We start from the raw sequence: 23,970 nt of genomic DNA, 5'->3' as shown, positions 1-23,970 counted from the left end.
TTTTCTCCTCTCCTCTCCTCTTTCCTTCCCTTCCCTTCCCCTTCCTTTCCTTTCCTTTCCTTTCCTTTCCTTTCCTTTCCTTTCTGTAACTGACAAAACTGCTGTTTGAATTTCACATGACAAGGCCTGATAGTCTGAGATAGATATATTGCCTAAGGATTATCATATGACTCAGGGTTGCCATAAGTACAGGTCTGTACAGGCTTATATTAAACAAGAACAGGAGACAGGGGGAAGGGATTTCTTATGAATGAATGTGTTATTCAATGTGGAATAAGCAACTAGAATTAGAGTGTTCAAATTCAAATTCAAATTTTATTTGTCACACACACAACCATACACAGTATGACATGAGGTGAAATGCTTGTAGCTGTGCAGTGCAATGCCCGACCATTAAATGACAGTGGTTTTACAGTATTTACAATTTACAGGTTATACAAAATTTACAGATTTAACTTAGAAATTTACAGTAAAAAAAATGTGAAAATAGCAGAAAGAGATTATAAATTATAGGAAGTGTGCATGAAGAAAAACCAGGTGTGTGTGGTGATGTGATGTGTGTGAGAGTCCAGTTATATAGTGATGTGATGTGTGTGGGAGAGTCCTACACCTGGCTCAGGGCCCGAATAGCCTGGGGGAAGAAGCTCCTCATTCTCTCTGTTATGACATTAAATATTTTATCCAGACTATTTTGTTTTGTATGTTAAATTGTATTTTCTTCATTGGGCTGTATTAACTAATTATCTTGTTAAGGAAGACTAATCAATTGAGGAAAAGTATAATGTATTTGCATCTGATTTACAAGATAATAAAGGCTAACTATACAATATATTAAAAATATCTGTGATTAAAGCCTCAACCTTGTTAAACTTATTAAAAACTATTTTCTCCTCAGCACACCTTAAGCTATTTTCTTTTCTCGAACTCCGGAGTGTATTTTTTAGCCCTTCTAAATGTATTTACAGTAAGCTACTATAAAAGGTGGGCGGGGCCTGTTTCCAATTTAGGAGGGGATTTGATGACGTGCTTCAGCCAGCGCCCCTGCGCACCACACAATTGAGAACAGGCGCTCTAGCACGAACCAAGAGGAAGCCCCAGACGTCAGTTGAACATGGCGTTGAGCTGGATAGCTGTCAAAAACCTACCTAGGAAAAAAAGCGCTGTAAGGGTCACGGCGTTTTTCTGAAACTCTACTGCGGATTAGTCGTAAATACTGAAGCTATTTTGAACACGTTTATCTGCTTTTTATCCGAGTCTCTTATTTCTGGGACTCAGTGAACGCTGAAGAAAAGGGCGGTAGAGCGGTGTTGACAGCTAAGGTACCGGACTCAGCTAACGTTGATCTCTGTCAGAAAATGTGTTGAAACCTCCTTTGCTAACTAACGTTTACTAGCTGGGAGCTAGCTGTTGATTTTGTGTGTCCTAAGATATTAGTCAGTCGATAAGAGCGCAACATGGTTCTATAAACTGTTGCTCGTTTTTTCTTTCTTTTTTGGTTTTGTTTTGTTTATTTGTTTGTTTTTTCGGGTCCAAGAAACTGGGCTACTATATTGTCATTCCAAACCTAACGTCATATGCCAGGTTTGTGTCCCCGGTGTTAGTGAGATAGGTTACGAAAATGTCAGATAATCAGAGTTGGAACTCCTCCGGTTCTGAGGAAGATATAGAGCCTCGAGAAGAGCCTGGACATCCCATTGGCATCGCCGAGTTCAGCGGATACCTTAGTAAGGTAAGTCACGTTTGAAAGCCTTTTTTATGTATTTATTTTCCTCGCTCAGTCTCGCTGTCATGTCCCGTGGGTCTAAGTGGCACAGCTGTGTCCGTATACGTATCAGGAAAAAATCTGGGTAATGTGGTGACAAATCGTGGTATGTCTCCTTTAGGAAAAGGTTATCCAGTGAATCCGCCCAACAACATTTCCATCAATGTTATAGCTATATCAGACCAGTAATCCCTCTGAAGTAAAAGGAAAGCCCCCAGTGAAACCAGATGACCAGCTTGTGTAATGCACAGGTCTTGTAGCCCTCAAGCTACTAGATGTAACATTTATTTAAAGCCTGTACTGTAAAGCAATTCAACAAAACGTTTGCTTAGTATAACTAGACTAGTATTGTTGTTCAACTGTCCTGATTTTCTTTAGTAACGGGACTGTTAAGTCTTCTGGTAGACAAAGTCTAATCTCTGTAACCTATTTTGCCATATGGTTTTGCTCATGTGTGTCACCCTTTTTTGGGCAAATTGAGCAAGGTTTTAATTTGTTAAGCTGCTGACAAGCTAATGTGGTAATCTCACTGTACACAGGCTGTCTCTGAACAGATCGCACGCTGACCTGCTAACCAAGCATATTGTGCGATTAAGCAGATCTGTAACCAGATGAGCTCACCTGTTAAATCGAACTAAGCTATACATACGTCATAGGTCTTGAGGTTTAATGAGTCTAAACCTTAGATTAAATTCTATGTGTCAGAATGTTTTTCATGGAAAATTTAAGTTTGTTTTGATTTATTCAGTCCCCTACTGTGAAAATGCTTGCTGTTTTAGTGCAGTCTAATACCACAGAAACTATCTTGTTCAGATGGTACCAAACAGCAGTACAACTGCCAGCATCCGTATCTAGCATTTTGGCTAGATCACTCCTCATGGAGCCAGAACAGCTCAGTCCCATCTTGGGGTATGATCCACAGATCAGTCCATCCCACACATGCACAATTGGACTTAGATGCTTGGTATTTGAATGTTATCCTTGAACAGTTTTTACAGTTTGTGCAGGTAGTCCGCAACAGTGTTAATGCACGTGGTAGCTGTAAAAGTAACATCCTTATTAATGGACCTGAGGTCTCCAAGGAGAGCATTATGCTTCTTAAGCCTGCAGGCCTTTTTCCTAAGTGCATTCGGTAGGTAGCAGTCTCTTCCCCAGGTAAACAGCTCACCTGGCTGTCCTCATGAAGTAAAAGAAAACACAATCTATTAGGGCAAGTCACCTTGTTCAATTGCTCTAGGGTCCAGTTCTGGGTGTTTTGTGGTTGAAAGTGGTCAGCTTGGGCACTTGGCTGAAAAGTAGCCATGAAGTTTTCAGCAGTTTGTGCTACAGTAGCTCTTCAGTAAGGCTGAAATTCAACCTCACATAGATCAGCCATAATGAGCCTTGGGCAACTGGGAACCGAGGTGTTAAAAATTTAATTTTATTACTAAATTGCACATGTGTTTGAACTTTCTTGTCCCCCAGTATAGAAAAGTATTGACGCTGCTAATTTTTATTTTCAGTGGACAAACTACATCCACGGCTGGCAGGACCGTTGGGTTGTGCTGAAAAACAACACACTGAGCTACTACAAGTCTCAGGATGAGACAGAGTATGGCTGCCGGGGTTCCCTCTGTCTTAGCAAAGCTGTTATTACTGTGAGTACTGCACTTGTAATTTACCAGAGGCGACTGATTACTGACCAGCTAAAGTTGTGAAACTTGTGCAAATGTGGTTCTTACAAAACATCTTGCAAGAATGGCTGCTCTTCTAACACTTCACTAAGAACTACATCATGTGACTCTCATTCTTGTGCAACTGTAATTAGGATAGACCAAAAAATACAACTCCAAGCTGTTAGAAGCAGAGATCACCATGCTCATCAGATCTTTCATATAATCCTGTCAGAGAAATTTATGTTCCCACTCTTTCACCTTTCATCTATTCTCACTGGGATCCCGAGGTCAGCTCTTTCTGACAGGCTCTTTCCAAACAGTAACAGGGGAAATGAATAAGTTATCGTTTCTAGGCAGCGCTTTGCTATTAGATCTGTTTGTTCAGCTTTAACCATTCCCAGCACATCTAAAAATTAACTTTTGCTCAGCACTCTCTAGGGAATTAGCTTCTCACTCCAGTGAAAACACCCCATATTTTTGGAAAAATAGCAGGTGATGTCCATTCACAGACAGTTATTGCAGTGTAGTGACAGGCGTGTTACTTACTTAGTGTATGTCATCTATTGAGTAACATGCTTCATTGCATTGAATCAGTTAGCCATATTTACAATCACACCATACTCACCGGTCAAATGTTTACAGTTTTCTGACTTCTTCCTTTTGTCATTTCTGTTATGGGCTCAAAATCAAAATTTTACATTGGAATAGAAACAAACTGAAGGTTAAAAATGTTCCACATAACAAAACATACATGAATGTCATGTCTGCATACTATGGCTGCAACTAAAGATTATTTTGGTAGTTGACTAATGTACCAATTTGAAAATAATCAAACGTATTTTTAAAATTACTCAATAGAACATCAGAACAAAAATGAAATAAATAACATTAAGTAATACAAATTACAGTGCTAGTAGTATTTAAAAAATAATAATGTGCAAATAGAAAAGTAAAAAAATGGCTTCTGTCAATAAGCTTAAATAAAGCTTCAAATCAAATAAAAAAGATTTTATTTTCCAGCCCAAAATAACAAGTTTCCAAAGTTTCCAGATGATTCAGTTCATGAATTCATGAATGCCGTGGACGTGCTCTGGAGTGAGGCTTGCTCTTATCTTTGAGATAATGTTCCCAGCTGCTGATAACAACCCTAAAGATGCTCTGTCATGACTTCAGCCATTTGAGAAGTGCATAAGCCTCTTTACAGGACAAACTTATCTATACACCTGTGCTTAATACTAGTAAAACAGAATTAGAATAGATCAGTACTAGTCACAAATCTTGTTGTATATCATAGTTTCTCAGATGGTGTAGTGTTCAAATATGGTCCAACCCACAAGTTAACGACCTAATGTTAGCTGGAAGAGATTTACTATTCAGAATAAATGCTAATATTATTGTGAAGGGGAAAAAGGAGGGGAAAACTAGGAGACAGTGTAGCTGCTTCTGTTTAATGGTTCAGTGTCATCAGTTATGCAAACTGCATACATATTATATCTTTATTCCAGAGGGAAGTAACGGAAGTCTATGTTGCACTCCTAATAGATTTTATTCAGGGTAATGACAGTTAAGAGATTTTGCTTAATGCATCATTTCGTGTGTGTGCGTGTGTGTGTGCGCATGTGTTTGAGACTATTTCTCTCTTGGGGTCAGTTTCCATAGTATCAATATTAAGTTTTGGGTAAACCAAACAAGACTCCTCCAATAACTCATCAGCTCATTCGTAGTGTTGGCATTGATTCTTTGGTGGTGTATAAATTATAGTTTGTTATAAATGCTTTGACTATGAGAAATTCTCAAGCAGTGAAACTGATAAAGGCTTACAGTTAAATCTCTGATATTAAAGTATTGTGTGGAAAATGTGGAATTGATAAGGAACTTCTTCTATTATCCTTTAATCACCTGCTAACTTTTATTAGCTCAAGATTTATTTCTGAGTCGGTCTGTTTTCTGTTTGTTGACTTGGTCCTGAACTGTTTTGTCATGTTGTTCCAAGTTGTGGTTATAATGTGATTGTAGGATAAGTGTATCTACAAAGGCTGACATGACCATTGCCATTTTTAGCTCCATGGTCAGTTAATAAGCACACTGGCCTACTTAGACTCTCTCACTGGAACTGGTGAGCAGTAGATGTTTTCGTCTGTATGAGGTAAATGCAAAAATGGATGGTGATATCCTGGGTCTTTCTGCAATGGTATTTATGTCACAATGAACCACTTGAAAGAGTTGGAGAAAAAGAAGAAGTTAAATAGACCAATGCCAGTGAAGCTTTGCAAGGTGTCTTTAGCCAGCAAGTGTGTCTCTTCCTGATAGTGTGTGACTTCCTTCACAGTGAAGAAACATGTGCCTTATTGTGTAAGTAACTAAGAAAATGTTCATGGCATCATTGACTCTTGCTGATTTAGCTTTCCTTTTCCCTTTGACCACTTGGTGAGTCAATGCTTCCTCTACTATGACTGTAAGTGAATCCTGTTTTGGTCCCAGACAGATGCAGAAAAATGTTCCTGGCACTTGGTCTTAGTTCAGTGTTGAAGGAATAAGAACATATTATATTGTTATATTGTGTTGTTATATGTCTGAAGTTCATTTAGGTGGAGAATTAATATATTGTTTAGATTACATTTAGCTCTTTCAAAGTTTAGTAGGGTGTTTCAGGGTTTACTGTGGTTTCACTCCCTCCTCCTTTTTTTTTCTTCTACTGAATTGTTGTGACTTCTTTTCTTGTACTCCTATTCATGCAGTTCGGGAGATTGTGACTGCAGACACGTACACAAGCTAAAAAGAGGTTAGATGGGAGAGGACAGAAGGGGACGCTTTTTGGTGCTTTGTAGGAAGTTTATATTTATAAGAGAATAGAGACAGGGTGGGGCTGTTTTGCCTCATCATTTTCATGACCAAACCATAAATATTTTAGCTGTAAATAAGTTCATAAAATGTAGTTATTTATCTACCGTGCTGGGTGGAAAACTACCAAACAAATAAGATTCATAGACACAGCCACTTGTATAATAGTCTCTGATACTAATTCACACACACACACACACACACACATAGATGGATGGATGGATGGATGGATATCTATAGCTAGAGATAGGTGCGTGAATTATAAAGTACAGTAGCAATTCACATAAAGGCAGGGATTGTGGGGGATGCTGCCAGAGGCCTTTGGCAGCAAACACAGGCAAGGAGAACGGCACAATACCCTGAATAAAAAGAATCAAAAGAATCGCTGAAATAATCACTCACTAACACTCCCTCTTAAAGGCATCACTAATGGTCACAATCTGCTATTTTTCCCAGATAGATTTCTAAATATCTAGGTTAAATAGTGAAAGTAACATTATGAGGCAAAGAGAACTGCATGTTTGATCCAACCTTTATTAGATATTGGCCTTTGAAGATGTAAAAAAAAAAAGTATCGATTTGTCAGGGGACCTTCAGAGCTTTACTGCAGTCACATCTAAAATATCCATCCCTTTGTTTAATGCCTGTTTGTTCTGTCCATGGTCACAGGGGACTAATAAGGTAATGGACTCTGGACAACATGTATTCACTAGGCCTTCATATTCACTTTGATAGTTAATTCATCAAACTGCACAAATAAACTGACACAGAATAAACAATCCATGCACTTTTATTTAATTGTTTTTTTCGTCTGCTTGCCTTTCTCATGTGGCTGTGTTTGTTGTCAGCATGCCATGTCATCTTGTGAAAGAGCATGTCAGAAATGGATTTTTTTTCCCTTGGATCCAAGTAACTTCTCAGACTTGGTGCAGGTTCCTATTTGCCATGATTATCTGTTAGTAGGCCAACATCCAGCAACCAGATGTCACCAGAATCCAGATTTATACACTTCCAAGTTTTGTGCATGACTGCAACCAGCTCTCTCACGTGTGTTTCCATAGTTTTAGTATAGTATAGTTGTAGTAGATAAGCAATATTTGTAGTAGTGGGGGAGCTTTTAACAAGTGATTTTTCTCAAAAAGAGTGGTCATTGCTTATATGGAGGTTAATCTCCCTCATTTAGATATATGAAAAATGCAAAGACAACAGCTACTTGTGATTTCTGTAGGTTTGAATCCAGTCCTTTGTTTCTTTTAACTGATACAGGGTCAAGGATGCCACATGCTTACTTCCTTCCTTGCATTTGTTTCCTCTTCACATGTGTCTCTGTGACAGCTGTTGGTTTTATGTAAGTGCTGCTGGTAACTCCTAAATGAGCGTTTGATTAGGAGGGCATTCAGTATTCACTCAGATGCTGTGGTATTGACATTGAGCATCTGCTCTTGGCCCCAGTGCTGCCCAGATGCCAGGCAATATAGTCAAACCACACTCTTCCAATGAAATCTACTTAAATTCCCTGTAGTGGGCCATTTCTTACTCTGCCAATGGACTCAAGCATTCTGCAGTTAAGCTCAAGCCATCTCGAAGCGTATTAGATCACACAAGAGCAAAGTATGGCCAGTAGACTGTCTTAGACTGGGGTGCTATGTGATAAAATCAAATAAAAATGAAATCCACAGACCAAAAATCATGTTAATGGTGATTTCAACAAATCAATCCGTCTTTGGTTATTTTTAACGGAGAGGTTATTATATGGAAGAGTTGCACATTAAATCTTGTTTTACTGTGAAGAGGGACAATAAAGGAATTCTATCCAGTTCATCTGTCCCTTGGACTGTATGTTTCAGTATCGCACAACATGCCAGACTGCCAGTCTTAGATTGTCCCGGGACATTAATATTCTAGGAACGTGTTGATGCAGAGCTGTATTAGGGTTGAGTCTATCAAGACAAAAGAAGTTTGATTTTTTTTTTCCACTGGAAAATATTTGACTGCTCTTTGGAAACAAATGAAACTGTCTGCCTTGAGTTCACATTTATAACATAAGTGTATGCACACTAAGTTTCATTCATGACGTGTGCAGTGGTACATATTTGACAATCAGTCCGATATAAACTACTTTAGAAGTTGATGCACCATGTAATCGTTTTATTTAAGTAATCTCTTCATTGTGACGACATGTTTCAACTCATATGTCCCAGTGTGTTGCCCTTTGCTTACTTTACCTTAGTATGAACTATTTCAAAAAAATAAATAAATTGCTCATCCTTGTATTAGACAGTGAGCTCATAATTGCTCGTAAATGTATGTAGCTCTATGTAGCTTGGTTCACAGAATTAAAAAAAATACTTTATAGTAGTGTTAATGTGTTATAGATTAAATGGAGGTTCATAGATTGGAATAATCAATTAAGTAAAATTACAATGTTTGCCCTCACAAGTTGATATTGATTCAGTAACCCAGGAAATCGATAATTGCATTAATTAAACACTAAAACTGTTAACTTCAGTCACTTTTTCTCCCTGGAAAAAAAATCATGGCAATGAAGTCTTTGCAGTGTTGGATCCCCTTATAGCCCTCCATTATAAAGGACTAAATTTGTTATATTTATTGCAAACACAATAAATACAGGTTACAGATGTGTTTATTTATTGTGGCGAGCATACGAAAGTAGAGATTTTTTTTTCTTTCCTTCTATTAAACTGCATTTCTGTTCATTAAGAATTTTCATTTCTCTGTGCCCTCTAACCTCTATCTGTGACTCTTTGAACAAGCCAGGCTTTTACTCATACTACCCTTTGCAATTAGACGTTGAAAGCAGTTTAGCTTTGGGACTTAACTGCAGAAGTGTCTTTTCACAAGGTCTGATGCTACATACGTAAATGCCATCATTACCTCTTCCATTACTGTCACACAAAGTCTGGTTGCATGCAACACCAACACAGTGGATTTGCAGTTCTGACAGTATACTGGAGAGCTATTAGGAGTGTGCTCCATTGTGCAAAAATGCTTTACAAGTTATCTGCCACTGCTCCACCTGTAATACACCATTTTAAAATTGAGACTTCTGTGCCTGTCATGCACTCTTCTTTGTCTTCCATCACTTTGTGATATATAGATTGGTCTAAACTAAAGACAGGCTATTATTAAAGGAAAAGCAGGAACAGATTGCTGCCCACCATGTAACATACAAGGGACAGCAGTTTGCTTTTGGACTGTCTTTTTAATAGCTACTTTCATGGGTGACCACCCCTCACATATGCCTTGCTGTGCTCTCCTAAACAGGAAAGTCAGCTGGTTTTCCTGTTGGATTGAAAAGAACATGAAAGCAAATTCTGAATTTTATGGCTATATCACTACAGATATCAAGTCAGCTTGGTTCCCATAACTGGCCTCATTTACCAGAATCTCACACACTGATTAACCTAGTTTTTGTCCTATATTCTTTTTCTGTGTGTATATTTTTTTTTTCAGCCTCATGAATTTGATGAGTGCCGGCTGGATATGAGTGTAAACGACAGTGTGTGGTACCTCAGAGCTCAGGACCCCGAGCACAGACACCAGTGGATTGAATCGATTGAACTGCACAGGGTAAGTCTTTAATACAGCAGACCATGAACTGGTGTTATCAAAAGAGATCAAATTCTTGTCATATTTAGAGATGTCATCTCATTCAGAGATTTGTAAGTGTGTGTTTATTGTTTGCTTGTGTGTGTGCTTGTATGTATTTCTTAGAGTATCAGAGAAGGGAGGAGAGAGAAGGGAGGAGTCCAGGGAAGAATAATCATCCCTCCACCACTGGTGCGTTTGTTGGCAAGACCAAAGGAGTGTAGGAGCTCTTGTGCATTTGTCTGTAGCACAGTAGTGTTACAGCACGTGTTTCTGTTTGCACAAATTCATATTTATTTATTTTTATCCATAATTGTGTACTCTGTGTGGGCACTTTAATCCTAGACAGTTCTCTACTGGTGCGTAAGGGCTTTTTAACAAAGTAGGTATACATAGCTCAGTTATTCTAACACTGGAGTTAGCTGAGGCTTAGCATGATCCTTTTTCAAACACAGACACTGAACACATAGGTAACTTGCTGAGGAAGCTGTTTGAAGAGCACAACTAAGATTTGTTTAAATCATTTTTGTTGACATTACCCAGATATCTCAGATAACCCATGACTATGCAATCTGTATTTTTTTTTTTTTTTGCTTTGGCATCAGTGGCAGAGTGAATTTATACACTTTTAGAGTAGAAGTTTGTCATTTACATGTTTTAGTGCATGGAGAGCAACAGTGGTAGCCAGCATATTTATTCCATGGATAAAAGACAGTAGTGGCTTTGAGGACACTCTTATGTTTATGCATGTACATCCATATTACTCAATGTATGTCACATGTGTGAATATGTTTTGCATTTTTTGCCACAAAGATAATTCTTTGTGGCATGTGTGATTTAGCATTTATGCCTGTGTTTAAAAAAGGCAAGAAATCACACAAACTAATTTTTAAATAGAGATTTTGTGTGTGACTATTTAAAGGGGCCCTGCTACACTCATTTCAAATGCAATATTCCTTTACCACGCCTTCTGCCTCTCTGCTTACACACATGCTGCTCACACATGGTACTTGATTTTAGGAAATCCCCGCTCTTTACCCTCCTCCTCCCCGTCTTCGATCATCTAAGCACCAGTGACTCGGACAAAGAATAACAAAGAATGAATCTTCAGCATATACAAGCCTTCCCACCCACAATGAGTCATTGCCTAAAACCCTTCTTCTTAGAAGGCCCCGCTTCCCTGTCTAAACTACATTACTCACAGCACTTAGCAACCAGCGTCTCCAGGGAGACACAACACACTACAAGCTCAGGGATCAGTCATCTTACACTTTGAAAAAGTGACACATCCTAAAATGAAGCAACTCTTGTTCCTAGGATACTGTTAGTGTTTAGATAAACTATGTTTGTTTTAAGTTCTGTATGTTCAGATATATGGCCTAACGTACTGTAATCTAATATATTGTGTCTGCCTTATACAATTATTTTATTATACTTATTCATTATTAGAAAATGATAAAGTCTGTTTCTGCTCAGGCAGAAGGCTTTCTATGAGGACCAGATGTTGCATCTTCTTTTTTCCAAAGAGCATGTTTATATGTATTCAGTGGGGCTGTAATCACCAGGCACACTAAATATTTGTACATCTATTATTTACCCTGCAGCATGCAACCTAATGACCTGTGCATGTGTGTGGGTCTTATTGACAAGGCATCCAACATCTGATACTTTATACTGTGTTAATTTGTATTTTCAGATTTTTATCCTGCCATGGATAGAAACCCTCTACTTGCTTGGATAGTTACTTTTTTGTCATCAAACAGGTTAAAATGTCTTTATATAAACATTTAGCAAGGGCCATTTGTACTGGTTAAGTCAGTGGGGCAGCAGAATGTTGGCTAAAGGGCAAGCAGCAGTGACAGAAATCCATCTGAACACAGGCAGAGCTACTTCTGGTCACTGACCGACAGTAACCCCAAGCTCTTGTGCCTGTCATGTACGTTTACGTTTCATGCCCTCTGCTGGCTCAACTTGAAACTATCTTTTAAAGGGACAGGTACTGCAGCTCTTGTTTCTCGTCAGTGCAGCTGAACCTTTTCTCTGTGTTGTCATTACTGTCTATTTTGAGGGCCAGTCTATTATGTAAGAGGCAAATTGAACCAGCCTGGCTTACAGGAAGCCAGCTGATATTTCAGTTGTGCTGTCATGGTCACTAAAACCTGCTGCTGTTGTCACGGTGTCTGAAAAATTGTTGTACCTGCTTGAATGTAATGTGAAAAGAATTTCAGTGTTTACTTACTGTATGTTGTTTTTCAAAGGATGACAACAATTTTTATTAAAAAATTGACAACAATTTTAATTTTAATTTTTATTAAAATTGTTGTCATAGAATAGTAGGACTAATGGTGACTACATCTGAATGCTTTATAAGGAAAAAGCTAAAAAGATACATATTTGTTTTTATAAAGAACTTGGTTAGTGTCTCTGATTTTGCTTAAAGGGGACCTATTAGTGTTGCAATATGCTCATATTAAACATGGCTTAAGTGTCAAACTGATCAGTGTATTTACACATAATTCCCAAGCTTTATGCTCATATCCTAAAAAGTTGATTCTGTTCATCTGGACGTAGTATTTTCAGTGGGAGAAACATGTTGTTGAAGAAGTCACTTGGATGACTTGAGACTAAACAGAAACAGATGAGTCATGAAACGTTTCTCCCACTGAAAACACCACATTAGTACAATATAGTTTATTTATTTATTTTTACAGATTTTTTTAGTCTTTTATAATTAACTGTTGTTTTCTGTATGTGTCTGATGTATTTGTTTGTTTGTTTTCGGTCTTTTTTTTTTTTTTTTGTCCTCCTGGAATATAGTTGCTTTGCTTTACAGCTCTCCTATTAAATAATTACAATCCATTTTCAAAGGTGTTGTAACAAACTAAATTGTTTACAGTTTGCTGTATTTATTTTTGCAGGCTGATTCTGGTTATGGCTCTGAGTCCAGTCTGCGGAGACATGGCTCCATGCTGTCTCTCACCTCAGCCACCAGTGGCTACTCTGCCACCTCCACATCTTCCTTCAAGGTGAGTTTTCCTGGTACTGTTTACTCGAGCTGAGGAAGTCAGTGGGTACAGTCTTGGATCTGTACACATGAGGGCTCTATTTGTGATGTTTGGTTAGTTGTAGATGCACAGGCTGATCATTTTTGTCTGGTTGCATGTTGATAATGTAAACTAAGGTTTATAGCTAAATCTGTTGTTTCTTCAGAAGGGTCACAGCCTGAGAGAGAAGCTGGCCGAGATGGAGACGTTCAGAGATATCTTGTGCAGGCAGGTGGACACACTCCAGAAATACTTTGATAGCTGTGCAGATGCTGTGTCAAAGGATGAACTGCAGAGGGATAAAAGTAAGAACCACAGCCACCCACACACCTACAAAACCATTGTTTTGGTGATCCAGTTTGGATATATATTTTGTCTTTTTAACATTTGAAAGAGAAAAAAAAATCCACTTGGTCAGAGCGTTTTAAACTTTTTAAATCAACTTTCTTTTTATGTAGCTGGATTTAAATAGTTGATCATTTCAGGCAAAAAAACCCCAAAACAAACATTTTCGTTTTCAGCTTCTCAAAAATGAGGATTTCAGTTTTTTTTTTTCCCTTGAATGTATTCCCTTCATTTTACCCAAACTTTAGCATTCATATTTTACCTAGAACTGATGATAAATATTTGCTTAGGAGAAACTTGGGCTGGGTCTGGTAAGGAATGTGTTTATGTGGTGTGACTCACCCACCCCTCATACTGTCTTGGCTGGCTGAACATTTGTTCACGGCAGCCTGCACTGGGCACTGTCGTTGACCGCAGTGAATAAAGCTCTGCTTTTGTTCTCCTCACCTCCCTCTCTGCGCCTCTTTGCCTCTCTCACCCTGTTTTCATTCTGAAGATGAAACCGGACCATTGTCATGTTGTGCAGCACAGCAGCGATCTGTCAGTCTGATTTTATCTGTGCTGCAGCTTAAGTTGCAAATGGGCCACTAGGTGCTTTCCTGTTCTGTAGCCCTCACAGGGTCCTGAAAGAAAAGACTTGCCTGTAGCAACACAAATCTGTTTGGTTTTCTTGTGTTTCCCTGAACCTTTCTTATGTTTTTCCCCCAGTTGTGGAAGATGATGAGGATGACTTTCCCAACACCCGCACAGATGGAGAGTTTCTGCACAACAATAATGGCAGCAAAGAAAAATGTGAGTATTGCGGGCACTCTTTCAGAGAGCCTGTGAACTTGTTTTTAAATGTATTTCTGTCTAGATCACTGAAAAAATACCTAATATCAGGTTGTGATATCACATGTCATTTAGAGTTATCAAAGTTATTTGTTAAAATATTAAAAAATAACTTGTACCAAAAGCTGTTAACTTGCATATAAGAAAGCTCTGAGAAAGGGTAATAGCAGCCAGAGACCAATAGCCAGCATGCTGCAGGTTGTGAGTTGTAAGTTTCTACTTTCAGATCTGTATGATGTCACTGAGAAAGGAAAGCTTTAGTATGGTCATCTCTGCTTTAATTGAGCCCATGTATTGTGAAACCTCTAGTAAGAAGAGGCTTTAGGAAGTCTAAAGCTTGCAAAATAGTTACATTTACACTCAACTTTTTAAGGGGCAAAGCGATAAAGCCTTAAAAATTATGTTTATTTTTCATAGCATTTACTGTACTTCCTCTGCTCCTCTGATTTGCAGTGCTCCAGTCCTTGAATCCCAAAGGAATCAATGGCATAGATTTTAAGGGAGAGGCCATTACATTCAAGGCTACAACAGCTGGAATCTTAGCCACTCTGTCCCACTGCATCGACCTGATGGTGAAGAGAGAGGACAGCTGGCAAAAGAGACTGGATAAGGTTTGTAATCTCTGGCTCAACAGTGTCCAGATGAGTTTCATCTACAATTCTTGCTTCTTCAAATTTAGGCTTATTTTCTGTGTGTAGGAGATGGAAAAGAGAAGAAGAATAGAGGAAAGCTACAAATCAGCCCTCAATGAGTTGAAGAAAAAGTCTCACTTTGGAGGTCCAGATTATGAGGTAATGTGTAAATTTCATTCGCAGTACAATATTAATAATGGCTTATAGGAGAGCCTTTCAGTTAATGTTCTCATTCTACTGGCAGGAAGGTCCAAACAGCCTCATCAATGAGGATGAATTTTTTGATGCAGTGGAAGCTGCTCTTGACAGACAGGACAAAATAGAAGAACAGGTAATCTAAATATCAGAGTACAGTTTACCATCAACTATTTAGATACACTAATTATACACTTAAACACTGTCAGGTCTGTGATTAAAAACACCTGTTTCTGTTTGTGTTTAGTCTCAAACTGAGAAGACAAGAATACAGAGATCTGACGCCGTTTCTCTTGGAGATGCCTATTCAAGCTCCGGCACACACAGATTCTCCAACAAGGTTGTTAAACCCTTCACTCAGATGTTATTACTTGTCATCATCTGTGGACTCATTGTTTGCCATGATAGATTGTCGAATCCTCAGTAAATATAGATGCCCACTTCTTGAACAGGCATTTGCATTTACTGAGGATTTACTAGCAGCATGAAATGCAAGCTCTGATTTTTATTTGTGTCCAATGTAAGACTTGGTAGTACGCAGAGAAAGCGCAAATGGGCTCTTAATGTTTTGTGAAAGAAATTCTGTGAATTTAAAAAAAACTTTAATGTTCCAGATTCTATCATCTTTAGCATTTAGAGGTTCGATTAATTTTTGTTCACATTTCTCGTTTGACTTTTCAATTTAATTTCCTTCATTTTGCTAAGGTGTGCCTGATTTGTAGATGTAGGCAATCCAGCATTACTACTAGAGAAATGACACAAAGGAAAAACAAGCCTGTGCTCTTTAGTGCAGCAGGCAAATCAACTAATCATCCTCTTAAGAACGGATGGAAACTGGTAAATGGGCTGTGTGGGTTTTCCTGTTACAAACATCGATCATCAATAAGGCAGTTTTGTGGTTTCAGGACACTTTTCTTCATTTCCACTAACAGGGTGCTGTTCTGGAACCTTTTTGAGAACCAGAGCACATTTAGTGAATGTTACATAGCATTTCTAGAGGTTGGGTCCCTTCCTATTGGAAGAAAATCATGGTGGGCAGAATCTGAGAGTGACCTTTAATAATAATTGGTGAACTTGTTGTGGTAGCCCCTCACATATTGTTAAAAAAAAGCTACTCCTTCCTGAACAATACCCAAGTCAGTCGATGTTTTTGCAGACTGAAGGAAGGCACTATACAGCTGTAATCAGTTTCTATTCATATTAATGATAATGAATTATTTCCAATGTTGATAAATGTTCTAAAAGTAGGAAGTTAATATTTTGTCTTTTAAGACATGGTTTTAAGTTTTTGTCCACATTCGGTTTTTATTAGCCATATATTTACTCTCAATCTTTTCAAACTGATCAGTATCATCTTTTCTTTTCGCTCCTGGCTTTGTGTTGTAGGTGGAGGAGATGGTGCAGAGTCACATGACCTACTCCTTGCAGGATGTTGGTGGAGACGCCAACTGGCAGCTGGTCGTTGAAGAAGGTGAAATGAAGGTATGAGGAAGATCTGAATGTAAAATGGTGCTCGCATGCGCGTTAACTTATTTTGAAAAGGTTATTGTAAACTGAATTTGTTCTTAACGTAACATTTATCTAAACCAGTTTATTGGATGACATGTGTTATATAAGAAAAAGTGATTACACATAAATGTGCCTTATGTATCCAGGTATACAGGAGAGAGGTAGAAGAAAATGGGATTGTACTGGATCCGCTGAAGGCCACTCATTCAGTAAAGGGGGTGACTGGTCATGAGGTGTGCCACTACTTTTGGGACACTGCCTACCGCAGTGACTGGGAGAGTAAGTCTGTGAACTTAAAATCAATTCAAGTCTAATTTCAGACAATTGTTGCTGTTGTAGTGGTGTGTTGTAAATATGAAAGTGAACTCTAAATGTTCACTTTCATATTTATTTATTTTTTTATATACTCTTTGATCTGTGATTACAAAGAGAGTGGATATGAGATATGTGTGCTTAAGTGGTCTGTGTTTTCTTATTTGGTGGGTGTATCAGAAGCATTACACTATCAGCAGTGACAAACACCGCCATATTACAAGGAAAAGAGGATCCCAGTTTACAAGAAGCAGCCAATCAAAAGAAAGCTGGTTGAAAGGGAAGGGGGAGAGAAAATGATTTGTTTGAGATTGAGGCTGAACTTGAGGGCTGCGCCAGAGCTCAGTATGAGATAAATAATCCTTATTTTAAACTGAATTGTGCAACACTAGTCCAGTAGACTGTGGAGGTGGAAACGAGTATAATAAACCCTCTTATAAATGTTATATTTAATGGGTTTGATGTAATACTGCTATTTTATTTTATTTTATTTTATTTTTTGCTTCCTTTAGCTACCATTGAAAACTTTAATGTTGTGGAGACGCTGTCGGAAAATGCAGTTATTGTATATCAAACACACAAGGTGAGAGCTACAAGCTGAGTATCAAACACTGTATGCAGTGAAGTACACTATTTTAAGCTACTTAAATACCTCACCATTGATTAGAGCATGAATCATTCTTATCACATCTGAAACAACAAGAAAGAATTTGTGTTGCAGCGGGTGTGGCCTGCCTCTCAGAGGGATGTGTTATACCTTTCTGCCATGAGGAAAATTATGGCCAGCAATGAGAATGATCCAGACACCTGGCTGGTCTGTAATTTCTCTGTGGATCATGAAAATGCACTGGTGAGCAGTCAAGCCTCCTGAAATCTGACACAGAGCTTCTTCTTTTTAAAAAAATAAATGTGTAATGCTGACACATTTGTTCATTCTCTATCCTATCGCTTTCCACAGCCAACCAGCAGGTGTGTGCGTGCCAAAATCAACATTGCCATGATCTGCCAGACACTCGTCAGTCCACCAGACGGAGATAAAGAGATCAGCAGGGACAACATCCTTTGCAAAATCACCTATGTCGCCAATGGTGTGTGTCACTGTTTTAGCCACAGCTGATGTTAGCAGTCAGGGTGCTGTTTAGGTTGTTTAGTGGGTTACTGTTGTTGTTGTCTTTCTGTCTTTTTGGTTATTATTTTTTAACACAATTCAATCATTAGGGGGAGACTGGTTTGTGGTTGCGCATCGCTGCCGCGAGAGATTGTTCAGTCCTTTTCAGTGGTGTTATCTCCAGAAACTTTAACTTCATTAGATACAGTTTAATTATTTGATCCCCTGCTAAATCTTTAAGTTTGCTCACTTATAAAGGCATGAACAGTCTCATTTTTATGAATCTGGTGTCCATGAATTTTGCATTTTCATCCAAACATTTAAAATCACCATTTGAGTTAGAATTTGAGTTTAACCAAAATAAGTGATTGGTACCTTCATTTAAAACAGCCAATAAATGGAAATTTAAAAAGTAAAGAGATGAAAGAATCACTCTTCAAAGTGTCTTCCCTTTTTGGCAATACATGCTTAGAATGCTACAAAACACAACAATCATCAGATCTGAGTAGAGAAGGGCGTGGTGTAAACAAGTTATCCATGACTTTCAATTCAATTCAATTCAATTCAATTCAATTCAATTTTATTTATATAGCGCCAAATCACAACAAAAGTCGCCTCAAGGCGCTTCATAGATACAGAGAAAAACCCAACAATCATATGACCCCCTATGAGCAAGCACTTTGGCGACAGTGGGAAGGAAAAACTCCCTTTTAACAGGAAGAAACCTCCGGCAGAACCAGGCTCAGGGAGGGGCGGCCATCTGCTGCGACCGGTTGGGGTGAGAGAAGGAAGACAGGATAAAGACATGCTGTGGAAGAGAGACAGAGGTTAATAACAGATATGATTCAATGCAGAGAGGTCTATTAATACATAGTGAGTGAGAAAGGTGACTGGAAAGGAAAAACTCAATGCATCATGGGAATCCCCCGGCAGCCTACATCTATTGCAGCATAACAAAGGGAGGATTCAGGGTCACCTGGTCCAGCCCTAACTATATGCTTTAGAAAAAAGGAAAGTTTTAAGCCTAATCTTAAAAGTAGAGATAGTGTCTGTCTCCCGAATCCAAACTGGAAGCTGGTTCCACAGAAGAGGGGCCTGAAAACTGAAGGCTCTCCCTCCCATTCTACTTTTAAATACTCTAGGAACAACAAGTAGGCCTGCAGAGCGAGAGCGGAGCGCTCTAATAGGGTGATATGGTACTACAAGGTCATTAAGATAAGATGGGGCCTGATTATTTAAGACCTTGTATGTGAGGAGCAGGATTTTGAATTCAATTCTGGATTTAACAGGAAGCCAATGAAGGGAAGCCAAAACAGGAGAAATATGCTCTCTCTTTCTAGTCCCTGTCAGGACTCTTGCTGCAGCATTTTGGATTAGCTGAAGGCTTTTCAGTGAGTTTTTTGGACATCCTGATAATAATGAATTACAGTAGTCCAGCCTGGAAGTAATAAATGCATGAACTAGTTTTTCAGCGTCACTCTGAGACAGGATATTTCTAATTTTAGAGATGTTGCGCAAATGGAAGAAAGCAGTCTTACATATTTGTTTAATATGTGCGTTGAAGGACATGTCCTGGTCAAAAATGACTCCAAGGTTCCTCACCGCGTTACTGGAGGCCAAGGTAATGCCATCCAGAGTAAGAATCTGATTAGATACCATATTTCTAAGATTTTCAGGGCCGAGTACAATAACCTCAGTTTTATCTGAATTAAGAAGCAGAAAGTTAGCGGCCATCCAGGTCTTTATGTCTTTAAGACATTCCTGCAGTTTAACTAATTGGTGTGTGTTATCTGGCTTCATGGACAAATAGAGCTGGGTGTCATCTGCATAGCAGTGAAAATGTATGCTATGTCTTCTAATGATACTGCCTAAGGGAAGCATGTATAATGTAAACAGAATTGGTCCTAGCACTGAACCCTGTGGAACTCCATAATTAACCTCAGTGTGTGAAGAGGACTCTCCATTTACATGCACGAATTGGAGTCTATTAGATAGATATGATACAAACCACTGCAGCGCAGTACTTGTAATACCTACAGCATGTTCTAATCGCTCTAATAGGATATTATGATCAACCGTATCGAACGCTGCACTGAGGTCTAGCAGGACAAGCACAGAGATGAGTCCACTGTCAGAGGCCATAAGAAGATCATTTGTAACCTTCACTAAAGCTGTTTCTGTGCTGTGCTGAGCTCTGAAACCTGACTGAAACTCTTCAAATAAACCATTCCTCTGCAGATGATCTGTTAGCTGTTTGACAACTACTCTTTCAAGGATTTTTGATATGAAAGGAAGGTTGGAGATTGGCCTATAATTAGCTAAGACTGCTGGGTCTAGAGATGGCTTTTTGAGTAAAGGTTTAACTACAGCCAGCTTGAAGGCCTGTGGTACATAGCCGATTATTAGAGATAGGTTGATCATATTTAAGATCGAAGAATTAATTAATGGCAGGACTTCTTTGAGCAGTTTTGTAGGAATGGGGTCTAAAAGACACGTTGATGGTTTGGAGGAAGTAATTATTGAAGTTAACTCAGAAAGATCAATTGGAGAAAAAGAGTCTAACTTAATATCAATGGTACTAAGAGTAGCTGTAGATAATATTACATCTGTGGGATGATTATTGGTAATTTTTTCTCTAATGATAAAAATTTTATTTGTGAAGAAGTTCATGAAGTCATTACTAGTTAACGTTAAAGGGATGGTTGGCTCAAAAGAGCTCTGACTTTTTGTCAGCCTGGCTACAGTGCTGAAGAGAAACCTAGGGTTGTTCTTATTTTCTTCAATCAGTGATGAATAGTAAGATGTTCTGGCTTTGCGGAGGGCTTTCTTATAAAGCAGCAAACTATTTCTCCAGGCTAAATGATGATCCTCTAGATTTGTGACACGCCATTTCCTCTCCAGATTACGAGTCATCTGCTTTAGGGTACGTGTTTCAGAATTATACCACGGAGTCAGGTACTTCTGATTTGAGGCCTTAGTTTTCACAGGAGCTACAGTATCCAGAGTCGTACGTAGTGAGGAGGTGAAATTATTAACAAGATAATCGACCTCTGTTGGGGTAGCGTTCAGATAGCTGCTTTGCTCTGTGTTGGTACAGGGCATTGGAGATGATAACAGTGGGTGGATTATATTCTTAAACTTGTACAGTAAAATAATAAGTCCAGTAAGTGCACATAGTAAAAGTGAGGGAAATCGCTTTGTTTGGTTTGTTTGAAAGAAAAAATATATAGTATTTGCATTAAAAATCCCATATAGGTCGGGCTCTATTTAAAATTGTTAGTTTGTTCATTTACTTTACAGCCTCTGGACATGGCTGAGCACTTGGCAATAGCAGAAAGGAAGAACTCCTTTTTTTTAACAGGAACAGAGTTGTGGCTAAGGGAGGAGCAACAATCTGCCTTTTTCATTTTTTAACATCTCATGTGCCAGATTTTTATGCCAACATCTTACTGCTGGGGCTCAGGTTTTTCCCTCTTTAGCATTAAGTAGACTTTCTGCCAGCGGGCCCAAACAAAGAGCCATGCAAACGTAGTGACTTTAAATTGAAAGCTACCTACATATGTTTACTAATTATGGTAGGTTATATCAATGTTTAATGTATGAAAATGGGGTTAACCATGATTCAGTGCTCTTTCTTTACTGTATGCTTGAAGCTGGAAATAATCTTTATGTCGTCTGTGTGCAGTGAATCCAGGAGGCTGGGCTCCTGCCTCTGTGCTCAGGGCCGTGGCTAAGAGGGAGTACCCCAAGTTCCTCAAACGCTTCACCTCTTACGTCCAGGAAAAAACTGCTGGCAAACCCATCTTATTCTGAAGCACACAGGCAAGACATCACACACAAGTGTTCCAATGTTTTGTGTGTGTGTTTTTTACCACTGAATACTTGTTGAATACAAATGCAACAAATCAACACAAAGCATCTCCATTTTTTTCAGTGTTGAAACGCAAGGCCAGAACTTCACCTGAAGCTTTAAGCACACACTGTAAGCAAATTGTCAGCTGCTCTGTTGTCCTCAACAGAATTTATTAAAGTTCCCCTCAAAAAGGGGTTAAAGGGCTCCCACCCTTCCTGATTTCTGAATTCAAATAAAAATATGTTGACCTCAAATAATATAATCTCTGAAATGGGACTTCATTTAGAAAATGATGGCCTGCAGTCATTCAGACTTAAACGATTGTAACCCAGAAAGGATTTCTTGAGAGATACCCGGCCAGCTGTGAGGCAGTTAGTTCTTGTCCCTGCAGCAGCACTTAATGCTATCTTTAACGCTATCAGGTTGTCTCTGTTTAGAGAGAACAAATGATATAAATCTATGTTCTGTAAGGTTGTAAAAATAAACAGAAATGTTAGATAATTGAAATTAAATATTCAGCTCTGGTTTGATGTTTATTTTTTCAAATACCTAACTCGTACATTTACAGCTTTCCTTTAAGCTGCTCACATTTCCTAGTAAAACAACATGAATGATTTGAGCCAACTGTAATCTTTTCTAAAGGTTACAGAGGTCCAGAGGGCTGTCATTCACACATGACCCCTATGACATTAAAACTTGATCTGACTTGTGCTCTCTGATGAAGACGCCTCTTTTTGGTTCTGAAGGAGGGACAGGACATCATGTACGTTACCTGTATGGCTTTATAGTTACATCACTGTTAATATGTTGGAGTGTCTTTGAACATATTTCAAGTGTTTCATGAATTGTAATTAGTGACATTAGCATTTTTGCTGAAGATCTGCAAAGCTTTTTTTTTTTTTTTTTAACTTGAGCCCAAATGCCTTAGTTTTCCAGCAAACTGTAGATCCAGACTTGGATAAAGAGGGTGCTCTTAGTGCACCCTTTGAAATCACTAGTGAAGTGCCTCATGGCTATGCTCCCCTTGTTAATGTTTAATTAAAGCTTGAATGAACCATGTGATATGTTACAGAAGGCTGGCAGGATGTTTTCACAAGTATTCTGAAGATTTCTGAATCAAATTTGGATTAATTTTACTAGAAGCCATCAACTTTTCTGTCAGTATTTCTGGGATTTGTTACAAAATTAATCGGTTAAAATGTCTTTGTATCATGTATTTTCTGTCTGAAGATGTCGATTGTACATGTACAGGACTGTTAAGTCTATAGAGTTAAGTAAGACTCTGCTTAGCTTAAGTAAAGTTTTTCTTATTAGTGACGCACCAAAATATCGGTACCTCCTGATATTGGCCTTGTTGGCTGATATAGTGACGTCATTTGCCGATATTTTCCCGTTATAGAACGCGGTGTGATGAAGAGATCCATGACTTTAAAATGGGTCGGTTCTTTTTATAATTGTTTGTTTCCCTGGGCAGAAGGGGAATAAATAACCAAAAAGACAAACTGCTGGCACCAACCATTGCTGTTGGCCATATTGTTTTTGGTTCACAAGAAGTGCATCCCTGTTTTGTTTTGTTTTTTTCTAGGAACAGTTTTCATGCAATACACTGCTAAACATTTAAGTAAATGTAAAAATGTAAATGTTAAAAGCCAAGTTCTTTTTGTCAAGCACACAGGATGGATAAAGATTTCTTTTCCCTACAAGCTTCAAATTTAAGATATCAGTATTGTTGCCAGGGTACTTTTTTTTTTTTTTTTTTTTTTTTTTTAAGTTGCATTTTCACCTGTTGAGAGCATAGTGTTTTTTTTTTTTCTTTGTTTTTCTGGGGTGGTGTCATTGGCAGATTTGTAGCTGTTTCAGGCTTCACTCAAAAGCATTTAATTTTTTTCAAGCTCTTTGCTGAAAAATGTTGGCGATATAAAATGATGCTCAGCCACGCAGCTAAGAGTAACAACACCATGCTGAAGCTCATTCACCTAAAACAGGCATTTGTAATACAGGTTTGTCAAATCCGAATGTAATTTGATTTTTTTTTTTTTTTTGGTAAATCTGTTTATACTTATGCTGTGGGATCAACTTATAAATGTACTGTGATAACATGGCTCTGCCCTGTTTTTAAAGTGGAATAAATAAGTTTATCCTCCAGTTTGTATTGTTTGGGGTCATTTGTTGCCATTTTTTGTATTTTGTATGTGTATAACATAATTCTGTTGGGTTACACATTTGCCTAACAAGTGAAAGAGTCCTGATTTGATTCTTGGAGGAGACACTAAA

The 23,970-nt window shown here is 38.4% G+C and overlaps 1 protein-coding gene across 2 annotated transcripts; it reads left to right on the top strand.

The window, feature by feature from the left end:
- The first annotated feature begins 1,045 nt into the window (after nt 1-1,045).
- LOC309710790 (ceramide transfer protein-like) lies at nt 1,046-23,841 on the top strand. Of its 2 annotated transcripts, none has more exons than XM_082540556.1 (18): nt 1,046-1,729; nt 3,265-3,399; nt 9,733-9,849; nt 9,994-10,059; nt 12,786-12,893; nt 13,081-13,216; nt 13,965-14,048; nt 14,541-14,698; nt 14,786-14,878; nt 14,964-15,050; nt 15,162-15,254; nt 16,301-16,396; nt 16,570-16,702; nt 17,248-17,318; nt 17,457-17,585; nt 17,694-17,823; nt 21,529-21,665; nt 21,778-23,841. In XM_082540556.1, exons 1-17 carry the CDS (start codon nt 1,619-1,621, stop codon nt 21,654-21,656), a joined length of 1,875 nt encoding a protein of 624 aa, XP_082396682.1. In that variant the 5' UTR covers nt 1,046-1,618; the 3' UTR covers nt 21,657-21,665; nt 21,778-23,841. The 2 variants fall into 2 exon arrangements, with proteins under 2 accessions (XP_082396682.1, XP_082396681.1); XM_082540555.1 differs by having other exon boundaries at nt 1,047-1,729; nt 13,078-13,216.
- The last annotated feature ends 129 nt before the right edge of the window (nt 23,842-23,970 follow it).

The sequence above is a fragment of the Aulonocara stuartgranti genome (assembly GCF_965226115.1).
Source record: "Aulonocara stuartgranti genome assembly, chromosome: 7".
Taxonomy (NCBI): Eukaryota; Metazoa; Chordata; class Actinopteri; order Cichliformes; family Cichlidae; genus Aulonocara; species Aulonocara stuartgranti.
The sequence above is the reverse complement of the archived record's forward strand: the minus strand, read 5'-3'. Positions and strand labels throughout refer to the sequence as shown.

Excerpts from the sequence above, each read along its gene's own strand:
- LOC309710790 (XM_082540555.1), top strand. The coding sequence starts at position 1,619 with ATGTCAGATAATCAGAGTTGGAACTCCTCCGGTTCTGAGGAAGATATA. Across the intron at positions 14,699-14,785 it reads GGCAAAAGAGACTGGATAAG|GAGATGGAAAAGAGAAGAAG; the intron begins GTTTGTAATCTC and ends TTCTGTGTGTAG. Across the intron at positions 15,051-15,161 it reads AGGACAAAATAGAAGAACAG|TCTCAAACTGAGAAGACAAG; the intron begins GTAATCTAAATA and ends GTTTGTGTTTAG.